Raw genomic sequence first — 18872 nt, forward strand, 5'->3', positions numbered from 1 at the left:
CCAATATATGGTCTATCCTTGAGAATGTTCCATGTACACTAGAAAAGAATGTATAGTCTGATGTTTTAGGATGAAGTACTCTATAAATGTCAATTATGTCCATTTCATCTAATGTGTCATTTAGGGCTGCTATTTCATTATTTTCTGTTTGGATGATCTATCCATAGCTGTCAGTGACGTATTTAGGTCCCCTAGTATAATTGTGTTTTGGTCAATTTGTCCCTTTAGTTCTGTTAGTAGTTGCTTGGTATATTTTGGTGCTCCCTGATTGGGGGCATAAATATTGATGACTGTTATGTCTTCTTGTTGTATAGTCCCCTTTACTATTATGAAATGTCCATCTTTGTGTCTTGTTACCTTTTTCACCCTGAAATCTGTTTTCATCTGATATCAGTATAGCTATACCCAATTTTCTCTGGATACCTTTTGCTTGGAGTGTCAACTTCCACCCATTCACTTTGAGTCTATGCTTGTCCTTGTAGCTGAGATGTGTCTCTTGGAGACAGCACGTGGTTGGGTTTAGTTTTTTGATCCAATCTGCTACTCTGTGCCTTTTTATTGGTGAGTTCAGTCCATTTACATTTATGGTGATTATTGATATGTGAGGATTTCCTGTCATTTTATCTTTAGTTTTCTGGTAAGGCTGTGTCTCCATTATTTCTTTGCCTTTTTGTTGTTGTCTATTATTTCTGTATGGTCGTATTCTATGATGTTTCCCTCTGTTTCTTCTTTTATTACAGTATATATTTGAGTTCTGGATTTTTTTTTTTTGAGCGGTTACCCTTAAGTTTATGTAAAAGAAAGTTTGATATTTAGAGTATTCCATTTTCTTCAGCATGCTTACTTTCTCCATTCCCATATTCTGGTTCAGGCCTTTACTTTCCCCCTTTTTATGTTTTAGTTGCCATAAATTGTTCTGGTTGATGGTGGTCAAATAGCCTCCTTTAGTATTTCTTGTAGTGCAGGTCGTGTATTAGATAATTCCCTCAGCTTCTGTATGTCTGGAAAGGTCTTTATTTCTCCTTCATATCTAAAGGATATCTTTGCTGGGTATATTATTCTTGGCTTATAATTTCTCTCTTTCAATAGTTCGAATATTTGGTTCCACTCCCTCCTGGCTTGTAGAGTTTCTGCTGAGAAATCTGATGATAATCTAATGGACTTTCTTTTGTAGGTTACTGTCTTCTTTTCCCTGTCTGCCTTGAGGATTCTTTCTTTGGCATTGATTTTTGACAGCTTCAATGCAATGTGCCTTGGAGAAGGCCTGTTGGGATTGAGGTAATTAGGTGTTCTATTTGCTTCTTGGATTCGAGGATCCAGTTCTTTCCACAAGTTTGGGACGTTCTCATCAACTATTTGTTTGAATATACATTCTGTTCCCTTCTCTCTTTCTTCTCCTTCTGGTATGCCCACTATTCTTATATTGCTCTTTCTGATGGAGTCAGAAAGTTCTTGTAGAGTTCTTTCATTTCTTTTAAGTGTCATGTCTCTTTCTTCTTCCATCTGTGTCATTTCCATGTTTCTATCTTTGATGTCACTGATTCTTTCCTCCATCTGATCAACTCTACTACCTAAGCTGGCTATTTCATTCTTAATTTCTTCTATTGAGTTCTTAATCTCCAGAAATTCTATTTGGTTCTTTTAAAATTTCAATCTCTTGGTAAAATGTTCATGTTATTCTTTGATTGTATTTCTGAGTTCATTAAACTGCCTTTCTGTGTTTTCTTGCATCTTGTTGAGCTTTTTCAGAACTGCAATCTTGACTTCTCTGTCATGTAAGTCATATATTTCCATATCTTTTAGTTCATTTTCTGGAGACTTTTCATTTTCTTTTTGAGCTGACTTGTTGTCTTGGTTCATCATGGCAATTAATGATTTATTATTTCTCTTCCTAGTCATCTACAGGAGTGGCTTCTGCAACAGGTTGATAGGAAGAGGTCTTTGTTTTGTTTTCCAGTACGTGTTTGTAGAATGCTTTATTTTCTCTCTGACTGCAGCCCTTCTTTCTCTCACACACTGTAGTGTTATGTTTTCTCTGCACTGTTCCAGCTTCTCACACAATGGTGGGAACCCTGGAAGGTGTGCTTCTTCTTTGTTAACAGTTCCCCTGAGTCATACAGCACCGCGTCCCTCTGGGGATGTGGAAAGCTTAAGTTCCAAAGCTCTTCCTGCACCAGATTCAGAGCCCGTGTGTTTCAGCAGTTCTGTTTACTCCTGCAGGGATCCACCCAGATAGGTGGGGACAGGGGTGAGGTGAGTTGTGAGAGGTGGCCCAGAGCAATGGCTGTGACCACCACCACGGCCGGTCTTGCTTCGGACGGCTCCCTCCCCTTTGCCGGGCTGCAAATTTGTGTCTGCGGACCACAGTTCTCAGAACTGCAAATATTCTGTTCTTTTGATCTGACACTGCTACTGTTCTGCTTCTAGCACTGGGCAGGTGGGGGCGGGGTGAGCTCTGGGAGGGTAAGGAGGGGCAGCTAGTCACGGTGCCTAATGCTTCCATTCTCTGCTCGGCAGTGAGGGCTTAAACCACCATTTTCAGCCTTCTTCCCTTAGTCTTTTCTCCAAGGTCTCTGCCATGAGCGTTGGGTTCAGCCATGTTATATGCTGTCCCCTCAGCCCTGTGGGCCATAAACAGAGCCCTAGCAGTCCAAGTTCTTCCCTCTCCTGCAGCTGCGGTAGTTCCCAGATGCAGCGAGCTCGGAGCCCTGAGCTAGGTCTGCGTCCTGTGCTCACGGGGCTCTGTCTCTGCACTTCTCCCTTCCTTCCTACCCCATTGAGCCTCTTTGTCTTGCCTGTCTGCTGTGCAGGGAGTCCTTTGTGGAGTTATAGTTTTTCAATTTGTTGTAAATTCCAGGGGAGATTTCCAAAGGCTCACCTCATGCTGCCATTTTGATGACGTCTCTGAAAAGTTTTAATATCTATTTCAAAATCAATATATTTTATTCATTAGCAAACTTAGCAAATATTTATTGAGCATTTATTTTGTGCCTAGTACTATTCTCAGAATTTGAAATACAATTGTGAATAAAATAAAGACCCTGTCCTCAGGGAGCTTACATTCTGGACATATAATAAACAATAGGATAATAAATAAATGAATTGTAAGGTATATTAAAAGATGATAAAGACTATGGAGAAAAGAAAGAGTAGAACAGTGTGCAGAGGATGTATAAGGAAGGAGGCAAGATGTGAGTGAGTTGTATCTTTCAGTTTTAAATGGTGATGTCTTAGTTTGCTCAAGCTCCTGTAACAAAAACCATGGACTGGGTGGCTTAAACAACATTATTTTCCCACAATTCTGAAGGTTAGACATCCAAGATCAAGGTTGCAGTCAGTTTGGTATCTGGTGAGGGCTCTCGTCCTGGCTTGCAGAAATCCTCCTTCTCACTACCCACATTCTTGCTGGTGTCTCTTCTTATAAGGACACAAATCCTATTGGACCTATTGGATTAGGCCTGACCCTTAGGACCTTGTTTCACCTTAATGACTTCCTTACTCTAAATGTATTCACACTGGGGTTTAGAGATACAATATATGAATTTTGGAGTCACATATACATTCATAAGAAGTGATCAGCATAGGCTTCAATAAGAAGGCGATATTTGAGCAAATCCTTGAAGGTAGTAATAAAATCACTATCCAGGCAGATATGCAAGGGAGATACCTTTCCTTGCAGAGCAAGAAGCTGGTGCAAAAGCCCTATATAGAGGGTGCCAAAAAAATGTATACACATTTTAAGATAACATCTCTTAAAATGTGTGTACATCCCCCCGGTATAAAGAGTGACTTGGTGTGTTCCAGCAACAACAATGAGGCCATTCTGGCTCAGAGGAGTGATCAAGGTGGAAATTGAAAAGTCAGAAGTAGCAGGGACCTAGAGAGTTAATGAAGGACCAGGTCGCATAGTTCATTGGAAGGATTTCAGCTTTTCTCTGTGAGAGATGAGGATTTTAAATAGAGAGGTAATGTTATTAAAGGATGACTCTTGCTGCAATGTTGAGAATAGATGGACAGAGAAGAAGGGTGAATACAGGGAGACTTTTTAGGTATCCAGACAATAATTCATGTAAAACAAGATGATGGCCTGGAGCAGGATGCTAGCAGCAGAGGTAGTGAGAAATGAGTAAAGCATACACAAAAGTTTTAAATAGTATAATGAACCCCCAAATACCTACTAATTAAATTTAATAATTTTTAACATTTTGCTACATTGTTTTATTTATGCATCTGTTTTTTTATTTCTGAAGTATTTTAAAGTAAATCACAGAAAGTGGTATATTCCCACCTTGAAATACTTTACTATGTTCCTCTAATAAGTACATTTTTATCATATTGTCACAGTTAAAGAAAATTAACAATAAATCCTTGATATTATATAGTACTACATACTTTTTAAAATCATCCTCTGACTTTTTTTCTTGTAATTTTGGTTGAATCAGGATTCCAACAAGATTTTCACATATTATCTTTGATTGTTGTGTCTCTTAATTTTTGATATAGAAAAGACTTCCCCCTTCACCACCCCCATGCCATAGGCTATTTGAAGCAACAAGATGAGTTGTCTTATAAGAGGTCCCATATTTTGTATTTGTCTGATTTCTTTCCTTTGGTTTCCTTTATTTTTCCCTCCTTTCACCTCTTTCTCATAAATTAGAAATAAGATCTAAAAATTTAAATATTCACAATAAATATTTTTGGCAGGGATTCTTTATAGGTATTGCTGCCTAACTCAAAATACCTCACATCAGAAGTTGTTTATTATCTGGTTGTCACATTTTCAAAGACATTAAAATTAATCAGTAATGTTAGCAGTAATGAGACATGATCTTTCACTGGAAAGTTGTTTTTCCCTTGTTATAACTATCAAACAATCTATAGGGTAATACTTTGGTATACTGTAAATATCCAATTTCCATCACCCTCATAACCATTTAAGGATGTATTTATGATTGTTACCTGACTCAATTATTTCATTAGAAATGTAAAATTGTGAATTTCTAATTTTAATATTCCTTCCACATTTATTAAACAAAATTATCTTCTACTGAGAGTTTTAGCTCCTTAACTAAAATGATTTTTAATTCATAAAATACATTTCATAGGAGAAAGCCAGAAAAAAATGCCTAATTTTCTCTCTTTAATTACTTTAATTACAGAAATAAAAATTTGATAAAAATTTTAAGAGCAAGGAAATGGTAGTCTAGCTATAACCAATATTTGCAAATTAGTATTTTTTATGTTTTTATTTCTCTTTCATTGGGTAATTTTAAAACTCATGGATTTTTATATATTGACTATTTCAATCAATTTCAGTTTTTTATTTATTATAACATTTAAATTGTTCACTCTTTGGCTGCTAGGAACCTCTTCAAGAGGATCCTTTATTCTTTTCATGTAATTAGTCTTTGATAGATTCTTAGCTTTCTTGTCCCGTTCATATCTGAATTTCTTTTGTTCCCTGCTCCCACTTTGGAATTACCATCTCTCCAAGTTTTCCTAGTTACTTTTAGTAAAAAGAGTATATGCTTTGAAGATAGAGCCAACAGGATTTTCTCAAAGATTTTGGATGAGTTCTATGGGAGAAAGAAAGTAGAGTATGACTCTGAGGTTTTGGGCATGACCAACTAGAACAATGAAGTTGCCATCAACTAGAGGTTCAAGGATGCAGCTGAAATAAGGGGAGTATAGCAGTTTAGCTTTGGAAATATTGATTTTTAAATTTTAATTACACTTCTAGTAGGCAATTTGATATACAAGTAAGTTCAATAGATAACAGTTAAGTAGTGATCATCATATAGATGGAAATTAAAACCATGAGGCTAGATGGGCTCACCACGGGAGTGAGTTTAGATAGCAAAAAGAAAAGGACCAAGGATTGCGACCTAAAGTTACGGTTGAAGATACAGAAGAAGAGCAACAAACAAATCTGTATACTTTATTAGCATTCATGAATGATATTCCAATAAAATAGTTTTCTGTCTTTTGCGATCCAAGATAGTATTCCATCACAATAATTAATGATGTTATACTTCCTCCTCTTCAGGTGAAGGACTTTCAGAAAGAACTGTAGAGATTATTCTTTCAGTCACTTTGTGTATCCTTTCAATCATTCTTCTTGGAACAGCTATTTTTGCATTTGCAAGGTAAGATTTATTTGTACTCACATTCCTAGGCTGCTTTACGGGCATTATTCTGTCATATTCCAGTCAGGAGACAGAAGTCACAACAGTTACTTGAATGGGAAACATTTAATAAAAATGATTATTAACTAATAGAAAAAATTAACTACTAAAGTGGGTAAAAGAGAATTCTAAGGGATCCAGAAGTAGGAAGAAGTTTCTCTCTCTAAGCTGAAGGACAGGGGTTAATAAAGGAACTAAGAACTAGAAAAAGCCTCCCTCTGAAAGCTAATGTGGAATGGCTACTGCAAGCACATGCAGCCTATTAACTAGCAGTGGGCCGAGAAATGTGACAGAGCGGAGGGGCTGCAACTATTTTGTAGAATCCACCCATCATTATTGGAGGGTAGCCAGATTGCAATTGGTCTGTTGAAGCTGCCTATTCTTGCAGGATGTCATGGATAAGCTAGAGCTACTTGGTATCATTCACCTGTGGGAAAATCATGCACTTACGAGGCTGCTAGAACTCATCACGTGGACTGTGGGGCCCCCACAATGAATAATAATATTGAAGCATAACCCCACAAGGGAAGGGTCTTCCTATTCCTATTTCCTTGCAGGGTCATGCTAGTGTCCTCTAGTAACAAAGCTTAGCATCCTGCCCCTTGCAAAGGAGAAATGTTCTGGAGTCTAGCTCCAGTATCACAAAGCAGGGCAAAGAAGAGTGGATTTCGAGCTAGGAGACAATAAAGTGATAACATGAAAGCAGATTGTGCCAGGCTTTCCAAATTTTTTGAATAATTTATAACTCTGATAGGTTTAATGAAAATATTCTAATCCGATCTAAATTTTAAAGTTTTATACAGAGGAGATAGTAAGTACAACACTTTAAAGATGTCCAACTTGTTTCTGTGGTGGTACCCTTTCTTATGTTTACCAACATATGTGTACTAATTTTCCAAGTGTCTTTCCAAATTCTTGGTATCAATCTCTTCATTCACCTGTGGTTTACAGGACCTCGGGGGAAATCTTAGTTATGATCCTAAAATCTAGTTTCATTAGGTAGATTGCTGAGTTAAAGGGATCTTACATTTGTAAAAGTAACCATTCTACTAATTTCCTAAGTAGTTCACTAGGCTCTATTTTTATCTGAAGAACATTGTCCTGTATTCTGAATTCCATGCACAATCTGTTTCATCTTAAATCATTTTGATGGATAATTTGAAAGGCTCTTGAAAAAGATATTTTTCTTATACCACATACTGTTCTCAGATTCAGCCAGAAGGTAATGAGAGAAAGTTATTAGTCTAGGTATTTTAAAGATATATTGTGTAAGACATGGATGTAGTCCCTAAGGGGTATGTACCTGCCGTATTTATATTGTTTCCCTGCTCTAAAATCTTTTCTGAGTTCTCATTTCTTTACACGATGAACTCCTTAAGTGGGCAGGAAATGGTCCTTATTCCCTACCACTTCCCTACATCTCTTCAGCCAAATGGGTCTATTCTTACCTGAACATTCCATAGGCTTTTGTACAACTCTACTTTTTATTCAGTCAACTGGAAATGTGCTTCCTCCTCTTCTCATTCTGGAACACTCAAGTCAAATCCTATTTCTTTACTTCTTCTAAATACTAAGTGTTGTAATCACTTATATAACATTTTATAGCTAATCAGTTACTGTCTTATGATTTGTAATTTGAATCATTTTTCTGTTTTGATGCTTCTTCTAAGTTTAGATCCTGTTTCCCAACTAAGTTGTAATGTCTTGAGGCTACTTCTTATATCATCTTTAATACATAACTTGTAATAAATAATACATGTTTGAAATATGAAGGATAGAAAAGCTAATCATTACTTTGTAATGTACCACACTATGTCATAGACAAATTAGCATGTAAATGGCTTAAATGAAGACTTTAACTTGACGATCAGATTCACGTGATTTTGATTTTTGAACCTGAGTTTTCTGATTATAAGTAAATAATATTATATACTTCGTAATACTTGTTAAAAATCAAGAACACAGTTCAAAACACATTTTTATGTATTTTCATGTACTTAAAAATGTTTTATGTATCTAAAAACAGTGGAGCATTGACTTTTAGCATTGGTGCTGATATAATGAGCTATTTCCACTTTGACATGGATTTGTGACAAATCCATGAGACAGCTAGAGGGGAGGAGAAACAAGCTCACAGCATCAGTCTCATTTGCTCTTTATTTTGAATGTGCCAGTGACTCAGGATTTGATCAACTAATTCTTATTAAAACTTGAAACTTCAACAAAACAACATGTTAGAAAATATGTAGTAGAATACATTCTATGGAATTAAAATGGAAAAAGAAGTTGAGTAGCTGTACAATTGCAATGTATTCATACAAGTGATCCCAACAAAGATATTAATGTCTTTACTTAAAAAGAAAATTAAACCTAATTTCACATGCTTTCTATGATATTCCCTTCTCGGACTTGACCACACTTATTTTAGAATTCGGCAGAAGCAGAAAGAAGGTGGCACATACTCTCCTCGGGATGCAGAAATTATTGATACTAAGTTCAAGCTGGACCAGCTCATCACAGTGGCAGACCTGGAACTGAAGGACGAGAGGTTAACACGGTGAGCACACTCCTCTGGGCGATCAGTGGTCCAGAAGGCCTGAAGCCATGACCCGATTCTGACCTATGCTTGTTGGAAGTGTTTGTGGGGCTCTTATTTATACAGGTCACAGAGATCTTCTTTCAAAGGGTGACCTCCATCTTCTGTACACTTCTCACTGGTGTTCGGAGAATCACTTAATCTTAATACTTAGAGTTCAATATGAACCTCAGACTACAATGTTCAACCAATCTTCTTTGTTCTGAGACAAATAATTTTACACATTAAACCTTTAAAATTATGCTTAATAATTCATTTCATATGATAGATTTTTTTTTTACAGTAGTTATTCTGGGAGGGTCCACATTTCTAACCACAAGTTTAAAATAATTAAATTTGTAATTACTTGATGTTATTTATATCGTTTTAATAAAAACCTTTCTTGTAACTCCTTACTTTAGTATGGAATTACATTAGAAGACTAAATTGCATATAGACACTTTATTTTTTAAATTGCTTAGTATTTAAAAATTAAACACAAAGTAAAATTTACCTTTGGAAGGAAAAATAAAAATATGTGTACTAAATATATGTCATGAGTATGTATTGGAAATAGTGAAGTGCGTAATTTTAAAGAATACGTAATTTTAAAATCTCTTGAAATCATTATAAATGATTCAATATATTGACACGTTTGAAAAGCTGTCTATTGAGATAATTTATCAAATTCTTACTAAAAATTATCATCAGATAATCTTAGCAAGTTTAGATTCTCAAAAGAGTCACTACTTTGTAATGCTTTGAATAAACACAAGACAATTGTTATAAAACACTTGCATAAGTCTGTTGAACTTTTAAAAATTATTATTAACTCTGAAAATATGACATCAAAGGTGTTGAACTTAAAAAGGAATCAATCATTTATAGTTGTCATTTACCAAAGTTGGCCTTCACCTAACAGACTGACTTTGCAAGAATATTTCCAGCATGTCTAAAATATCTAAAATGTGCTATAGAGGGAAGTATCATCTGTTAAGCAGGGACCTTCCAGATGCTACAGAATGAAAGTTGTTCGGGCTAATTACAGGGAGATTTGGTTTGTTGGATATGAAAACTTACTTCTCTGTATTTAGATATTTATCTTTGTTAATAGTATAATACAGGCTGTTCCCATCCAAAATGGATATTGCTCCAAAAACTATGTGTAAGATGGTTATATATTACCCAGGACATAGTTTCCACATAAGAAATGTTATGTATAAAAAAGCAATGGATTCCCAAGGTAATCTGACAAAATGAAACCATATCATAGGGACAATACAACATTACTTGTATGAGGCTCTGTGTCTCTGTCCTTGAAGGGTCATGCTATATAGTGAAAGGACGTTTCTTCTCCTTTCCCCCTGTGGACCAAATGAATTTCAGTACATAGTATTCTTTCACCTGCCTTTCCACACTCCTTTCTCAATTCTTTGTGCCCCTTTCACAGGCCTGGAGTCCCAGTCGTTTTCTTCTAGACCGCAAAGTATACAGAACTTCAGGTCTCTCCGTGCAATTCATTTTAGTTGTTTGAACAAGTTAGTTGAATCTGTCCATACTAAAATGTGAGCTTCTAAGCATCCATTTTTAGAGTATTTCTTTAAAAGAAACTTTATTAATCCTGCAAAAGACCATAGTAAGTAGCTCTTTAGGAGATATAAAATAATAAAAGCCAGGTAGTGTCGGAGACAGCATTCTTTATCCAAGGAGGCTAACCATTCTAGACAGGCTATGGTGAGGTCAGATCCCCTAAGCTCTGCGTATTTTCACAGGTTGCAATTTCCTCTACTTCTGGACACAGCCATTATCAAAAAGGTATAAGGTTGAGGGATTATTTTTTGGGGATTTTGTGTGTGTTTGTTTTTTAATAATTGCTATCATGCCAGCTAATAGAAAAGGTGGGTAAGGACTGTACAAATTGTTTATTATTGGGTATTTATAATTCAGGAACTGCCTTATTTAACCTTGACTCCTCATTATTTTCTGACTTCCACATTTATTTATTTATATGTTGCTTTATTTGTAAAAGGATGCAGAAGTATCTTTCAAATATATTTATTTTTGCATATAAAAAATTAGTACATATTACCCCTAGTAATAGCAAAGTTGGAAATTTTAGTTTCTGTGCTTTTTATTTTCTCATTTGTTTGTTATTATTCCAGTATTCATGACTATGAAACATTATTTGTAATTCCAATGGCACATAATAATATGCTTTGCTTGATTTATTACAGAAATTTATTAAAATAACTCTCAAGTGGTTTGGGTGTTAACTCTTCATTACAGAGCTCTACCTCCAGCTTTACTATTTATTGAAGGCTTTTCATGTTAATAAAGTCACTAATACGTTGGACAGTATGACTAGAAAAAATAGTAACCAACCAATCTATAATCAGCCATGTGCACATGCCAGTATGCATGGGGCCATTATCTTTCAGTGAAGCTCTGAAGCTCTTCATCTGTCTTTGAGGCGCTGGAAGATTGAAACCTATGCAAAGTCATGCAGATCTGATGAGGGTAGAGCCAGAGACTGATGGTAGATTCTGGGGGTGAAGAGTCAAGGAGTTTGAGTTAATTTCCAAGTTGTAGAATAACATGTTATATGTCTTTATTACTTGCAGGAAAGAACTTAGGTAATTTCCTTTAGGTCTACCCAGCTAACATATGCTCTTTCTACTTGAGGCTTGTTCTTTTTAGGTCCAAACTGCTCACTTTCCTCATGCTATTTTTTTGCAGTTTTCCTCAGTGTTACATATCTTCACACGTCCATAAGAGACATGATAAAAATAAAAAAAATTAAAAAGGATATCTAACCAATCATTGAATTGTTAATTTTAGGGAGTTACTTAGTTGACAAAAGAAAAGTCATTACAATGCTTTGTACTAAATCCTTTCAAGGATTTGGGATTTTATAGTTAAGAAATTTTTTAACTATTTTATGTTATCTGTCTAGATATTTCTTTATATTTTAAGGTTCATCCTATGATTTTTGTATATGTAAACTCTCATTATTTAATTATATTCTACCTTGTTTCAGTAAATAGCTGAAGAATTCTCTCACTTTATACTTTTTCTTCCCAAAGTAGAACAAACCTCAAATGAAGATTTAGTACTCCCTAACTCCATGAGAACATTCAGGGACATGCCAAGACAACGTTTTAAATTCTTGTTGCAATGATAATTATATCTTTTCATTATGGACATTTTATATTTAAGTTTAGACAAAGCAAGTTATATTTCTTAGGAAGAATATTTAATATATTTGGCTCACCTATACCACACTTACCAGGTTAGAAAATAACCCATAGTTTTTCTTACACAATAAATGAACAAAACAACATTTTGTTATCACTCCTTCAAAGTACAGCCACTTAACCCATTGAAGTGAGAAAGGATTCTAGGAGAAAATACTGGCAAGATCAGCATATACACACAGGTAAAACACAGACCTTTAAGACTGCTGAGACGAATTGACCCTGTGGATTGTTTTTAACTCATTTAAGTGTAAAACAGACTACTTTCCCCAAAGAGTTATAACCCAATTAAATAAATAACCCAACCGAATCTTCACAAGTTAAAGATTCTATTTGCTAAAAAAGTTTATTTTCACTCTCTCCTTTTCACAATTAAGTTATAGAAGTTCTGTTTTCTGTGGTGAGTATTAGTCAATGTTTCTAATATTCTTACTCGACAGTAGTTCAGTTTCTTCTAGGCCTCAATTTTTTTTTCCAAAAAAATTTGTACATTATTTTATACTAATTATCTTGACTGTTTTAGTTGAATGAATGTAATGGGACATTATTTTAAGACTCAGGCCCAATCTAGTATTTATGAATGGAATTAAATTTTTTAACAAAAAGATACAAACAATTAAATTGCTAGTTTAAGTGTACTTTTCTTTCCTCAATAACTTTAGAGGTTTGTATATTGAATTTTTGTTAAACATAGTTATGTCCTCAGGAAGCTTACCATTTAAAAGATCCTATGAATATTGTTTGTAAACTGTAAATCAGAATACATTTGGTTTTATTAGTGGCATTTATGGTATTTATAAAATTAAAATTATCCCAAACTATTTTCATGTAGAGTTTGCTGACATAATGATTGCTACCTTTTATGGGCAATTACTGTGTGTTAAATTTTGTGTGTAATGATCTCAGGTAACTCAATTTTTGTAGTAGGTACGCTGACCCTCATTTTACAAATGAAAAACAAAAGTTACTTAGAGATTTTAAGTAAGTTCAAGGTCATACATCTAGTAAATAGGAGAGCCATGATGTTAGCCCAGGTCTTTTTGATTCTGAGATACGAAGATACACCTATTTGTGTGTGTGTGTGTCTGTGTGTGTGTGTGTGTGTGTGTGTGTGTGTGTGTGTGTGTGTGTATTTAACTCTGAGGCATACTAGGTGAGATCAATGTGAACACTCTTAAATAGGCAAGGACTCTTGGTATCCTTCAAGAAGCATTTTTTATGCAGAGAAAGTTTCTAAAGGAAGAATTGCTTCTTTTCAATTATATATTCTCTAGTGATAAGGGGCAAAGGAGTGATGGCATTTGAGCATAGGTTCAAACCTGCAGAAAGTGGAAAATCTTTGGTAGTGCAATTTTTATTGTGCCTTCAATAAGAATACATAATGTTTGACTGATATATGAAATTCTAAACAGAATAGCATTTTAATTGCCATTGATTCTTTGACAGATTCTTGCCCTTAATTTTACTTCTGTCTTAAATTATTTTACAAGCAACAGCAAAACTATGAGAATCCAGATAAGAAATGTTTAACTAATATGTGAATTCAGGATGAGAAATGTCCTGAAGTATAATAAAGTTTAAGATATGTAATGCTCATGTTTTTGTAGTAGCAAATCAAAAGAAATGCAGTGTGTTTGTATACTAAATAAATAATGAATCTTTACTTCCAGATACTCTTCATTTTTCTTTAGACGCAAGGAGATTTTTGTCATTCAGTAAGTTACTGTGGTGATGCAGAGCTCTGCTGTGATTATTTTCATCTTGTCAGATGGTGTGCTCTATATTCTTAAATACATATTATTGAGCATTTCTTGTTTAACGTGCTGTTTTTTCAAAGCCAAGAAAAAACCCTATGCTTTCTACTTATAATATGTCCTCTATAATATTGCATGTTGTTGATACAGTAAAGTTAATCTTATCAAAATGCACATTGACTCATAATGTGCATGTCCTGAGCATTTGCTGTGTTCTCATGTTGTGTTAGCTTTGATGATAAGTGTGCACCTCGATTTCTTCACATGTGTCTTGTCCTATTATTGCCATGACACAAGAGCTGAGTTTGCTGTCTGACAGGTGGAGTCAGGGTTCACACTTCCCACAAGCTCATTTCAACGACCGCAGGTGGTAATCTCTAAGGACCAAGACAATGACATTTCCTGTCCTCCAACTCTGGGGCGTACAGAGTGGCACATCTCATGGAATCTTTACTTCTGCCCTGACCACTGGATAGTCAACTATGCATGCTTTCAAGCACTCCTCTGATGCTCAGATATGCCACTTTTGTCCTAGTACAAAGCTTGCTTTATACATTCTGAAGAGAGCTTAACAAAATGTCAGCACTGACTTGGACCTCAACAATTGATTGAGTGCCCCAGTGATAATAAGTTTCTTCGTGCAAGGGAAATGAATGAAGGCAGAGAATGAAAATGCATTTGATTTCAAAATCCCAAATCTGCTACAGAGGAGTCAGTCTCCGTGAGCCCCAATGCTGGGTGGGGCCAAATCTCCTGACGTTCTCATTGGCCATGAAAGTACTCCACATGATTGAAATAGAGGAAAACAGGCTGGTTGCTGCTCTAATCACATTTAACATTTTGGAGTCATAGTGAACCTTGTTTTACTTTACATTAACTAATCGCCAAGTTCCCTTTGACAGAATTAAACTAGTTTTATGAAAATATGTTTTCCTCAAAGGACCTGATTGATCAGAGTCAAACATTTGTCAAAGATTTTAGCTGTTGAGCTAAAGATTTAAGTGATCGCGTCACACATAAAAGATCCATTTCCAACCAGCACTCAAAGTTGACCTCTCAGCATTCCAGGCTCACAAGTGGTCTGGTTGAGCAACTCTGCTGAATGTCTTTCTTCATCATCATTAAACAGAATGCTTTTACTTTTTTTTTTTTTTTTTTGCTTTATGCCATTAGTATCTCTGTGGATTGTGCGGGGAAAAAAAATGCTTTCATTTTTATAGAACCCTCACTGTCTTTCTCTATCACCAGCTTTTCTCTCCCAGAGTCAGTGAATAGTGTTCTGCTCAGTCAGAGCTCTTTCTTTGACAGAGCGAAACTTAATAGTTTGGGTTAATGAGAACCTTTATAGAACACCTCTCCATAAACCGTATTTGTTAAAGTAGATGTGGTCTTTTTCAAGCTCTAGTTTTCTGAGGTTGCCTTCTAACCCCTAACAGAGGAAGGTCAGTGCTTACCTGCCTCGCTAGCTAATAGTTCAGGCTGTAAGGACTTCTTTTCAGATCTTGTTATGTCATTTGTCTCCTTTTCATTAAGTCCTCACTGAGGACTTTGCCCGCTTCTTCACACAACTATCAGCAGTCTCTTCATCCGCTCTATCTACTGCTTCTGCCTTGTTGCCCTCAAGGTACCGTGTTTTCTCAAAAATAAGACCGTGTCTTATATTAAGTTTTGCTCCAAAAAACACATTAGGACTTATGTTCAGGGGATGTCATCCTGAAAAATCATGCTAGGGCTCATTTTCCCTGGAGGTCTTATTTATGGGGAAACAGGGTAGTAAGTTTATGCCGGTGTTCTTAATTTAGAATACATGGTTGACAAAATAAAGGAACTGTCAGGAATTTGTTTTCAGATTTGCTAATGTGGAGAGGCTTAGTCATAAGAAAAATTCAACTCCTGCCACCCTGAGAATCTTTTCTCATCTCTTTGGTATCAGCAAGAATGTTGCTTTTCCAGATCTACCTGAAAGTCCATTTCCCCTTGCTTGAGTAAAATAAATATTAATCAGGCACCTATCGAGTGACAGGCACTGTTCTAGGCACTGGAAAGACTGTGGTGGAAAAGGAAGGGGCATCTTCTCCAAAGAGCTGCCCTTCAAATAGCTGAGCTCCTTTTAAACCTATTTCTCCTTATAAATACAAGGAGACATACTGAGAAAGTACTACTTAGCTATCACTTACTAATTGATTGTTTTCTAATTAAATAAAAAAGGTATTACATTACTCACTTATTCAGATGGTATGTTTACCTTAGTCAGTGAAGTTTTAGCATCAGTTATATAGTACCAGCCATCGGTTACAATAATATTTTTAATTTATACTGAAGATCACAGAAATGTTATTGGTAATTTTATAAAAGCCTGAAGAAGGACCTGAAAGGATGCTATTTTAAAACCTAGAAGAAATAAAAACAATACTAAAGAACAAAAATAAAGACAACTTTGAAAACATTACAGTAAATGCTTTGAATAAGTAATAGACTTTCATTGCAGAAGTAAATGTAACCGTCAGAGTAATTAATGACTTGATGAAATATATAAACTAAAAATTCACACTACATTTTATAAAACTTGGAAAGATTAATTAATATGTTTTACCAGAGAAATAGATTCTTCACAAATTTTTATTTGAATATGGAGCACATGTTAATATGTACAAATACGTATTTTTATATCAAGGCAATAGAATTTGAGCTTCTTTTCTGTTTAGCCTAACTTAACTGGTTAAGCAGAGAACACAAAGTTTCTCGATTTGTCCTGTGCCACTGGTAATGCTGGTTTAAGCTACTCATCTATATGCTCTCATCTACTCTATTTGGACTATATTTTAATTCCTTATAGATTTCAACTAATTGACCTTGAGGGAAAGCTGAGTCTCTGTGATAATATGGTCTTCAATCAACACTGCCAACATAAATAAATGGTTCCTCTCTGGATCTATCAAGAGTAATCTGAGTGGAATTTAAGTTTTTGATAGACTTTTAAAAAATGATCCCAGGCATGACATAATACCCTTTCAGCAAAAGGGCATAGGTTTTAAGACAGCTATGATTCATGTAATAAAAGTTGTTATCCTTTTATATTGGAAAATGGTCAGTTATCTTATTGAAATCAGGACAATTCCCAAATTGGTTTATATCTAATGAACTGAATCTGATTTAACAATAACTTTCACTATTGTAAGTGAATAAAATAAGTGTACCATACCAGTCTAAAATGCTGTCCATTTAACAATTTTTTAAAGTTTTTAAAAATATGTTAATGGAAGTTTTCTATTTGAGTTTTTCTGAGTGTCTCCACGGAGCACTTAATTAAAAATAGCACTCCTTCTGAGATAACATTGTTGATGTTTATACACTTTAATTTCTATAAATTTTTATGTGTATCTACCCATACAATTTTTCCTAAAGGAGTTTACCTCATTAGTGATAAATCAATTCATTTTCCTCATATTGTGTCCCACCCACCTTCTTTTCTCATTTCCCATACTAATTGTCCAAATTAATACTTTTTCTTATTTAAAAATAAAACTTTAAAACCTCAAAAAGAAAAACAAAATTTAGAACATACTTAGCCAGTACTTAAGAGAAACATACACCTATACAATGTGAGGTTAATAATCAAAGCAAGTCTATGGGTACAGACAAGAAAAAAAGGATAACTTTTATTTGAAATAGGTAATTTATGCCCACTTTGGCATAAATTTAAGCTATTTAGGTAGGTACTTCAAGATTTCAGTTCACACATAATTGTGACATAAGCATAAACAGGACAGTTACATACAAATTAGACAATTAGAAGCCTTGTTTCTCACATTATGTAAATACAAATGTGAAGGACAAATTACATAAAGTGATTAGGTTTGGATAAAGAGAGTGGCAAAAGAAAATCAAGCCAAAACATGCCCTATTTCTTTTTTAAAAACCATTTTTTTAATTACTTAGTAGGCAAGAGTGATTTTATTGTTCCTATATCTAATTTCCTAACAAAGTATCTAGCACCTGTTAATTTCTAATGTTAGGTGGTATGATATGGCCTTTGTTTAGACTCATATACTGTTTATTGATGCATCTATTGATCAGACTTATCTAAAACTTTGAATTAGGATCTGAGGATTTTCAAATGCTTAATATTTTAATGGAAAATTGATTCTATTCAGAAATTCTCTCATAGTAATCAGAGCACTTATATTTAGTTTACTGTGTATCTTAGTCTGAATTCATCCACAGTTGTATACCTAATGATATACTCATTGCCTACTATGAATAAGGCTGAGAGACTTGTAGTAACTCAGGGGTTAATCCGTAACTATACATGAACCTTAATGCATGTATCCTTAATGCATGTACTTAAATAGCCATAATACAAGGTGGAAGACGATTTGTCTTTAGAAATTTGGTTTCACAGAAGGAAGAAATTATTTTCTCTATAGCAGACCAGGGAAGGGTCCATGGAGGAGTTAACATTTGAATCAACTATAAAGAATCAGTAGAATCTGGTTGTGAAAAAATACCTGAAATGGTACTAACTGAGAGGGAGAGATGCCACGAGAATATCTTGAGTGCAAACAGAGTGTCTAAAGGGGAGTTGTAAGGAATAATGTCAGAAATGTGAGCATGACTTGAAATGCTTTCACATGATTATATGAAAACTGAGTTATTATAGTCATTATAGTTATTTATCTAGGATCTTGAATTGAGATCTAGAAAGTAAGACTTGGATTTGAAGCCTTGATACTTGTGACCACGCTTTATGCAGGAATCTTCATTAGGAAGAATAAAATAGGAAATCCTGCTGCTTAATGTAACACAATCTAGTCTACCCATTTTTCAGTAAATTTAAGATAGAATATTCTTTTAGAAACAAAAAAATAGTCCTTTATATAATTTCAATTGTAGAAAAAATGGATAGGTGGAGCTTGAATTATACAAAATAAACTAGAAAAAGTAACTATAGTCCTAATGATAATAACTAACATTTATGGATAGCTTATGAAAGCCAGGGAATTTTCTAAGCATTTTACATATATGTACTTGATTTACATATTTTTACCCCATTTTCCAGATTAGGAAACTGAGGCACAGAAAGATCAAGTAACTTGTATAGTCT

At 34.7% G+C, this 18872-nt stretch overlaps 1 protein-coding gene across 3 annotated transcripts in view; it reads left to right on the forward strand.

Annotated features, from left to right (window-relative positions):
- The window catches only part of PTPRQ (protein tyrosine phosphatase receptor type Q), a 241992-nt gene that overhangs the window by 194209 nt on the left and 28911 nt on the right, over positions 1-18872 (forward strand). For 2 of the 3 annotated variants that reach the window (XM_088800966.1, XM_074325367.2), the window contains 2 exons: positions 6047-6146; positions 8614-8742. In XM_088800966.1, the coding sequence (XP_088657092.1) occupies positions 6047-6146; positions 8614-8742 (229 nt within the window). Of the gene's footprint in view, positions 1-6046; positions 6147-8613; positions 8743-13684; positions 13730-18872 lie in introns of all 3 variants that reach the window. The other variant, XM_074325366.2, reaches the window with a different exon arrangement.

The sequence above is a fragment of the Rhinolophus sinicus genome, chromosome 1 (assembly GCF_057876585.1).
Source record: "Rhinolophus sinicus isolate RSI-liver-muscle chromosome 1, RSI-T2T, whole genome shotgun sequence".
In the NCBI taxonomy this organism is placed as follows: domain Eukaryota; kingdom Metazoa; phylum Chordata; class Mammalia; order Chiroptera; family Rhinolophidae; genus Rhinolophus; species Rhinolophus sinicus.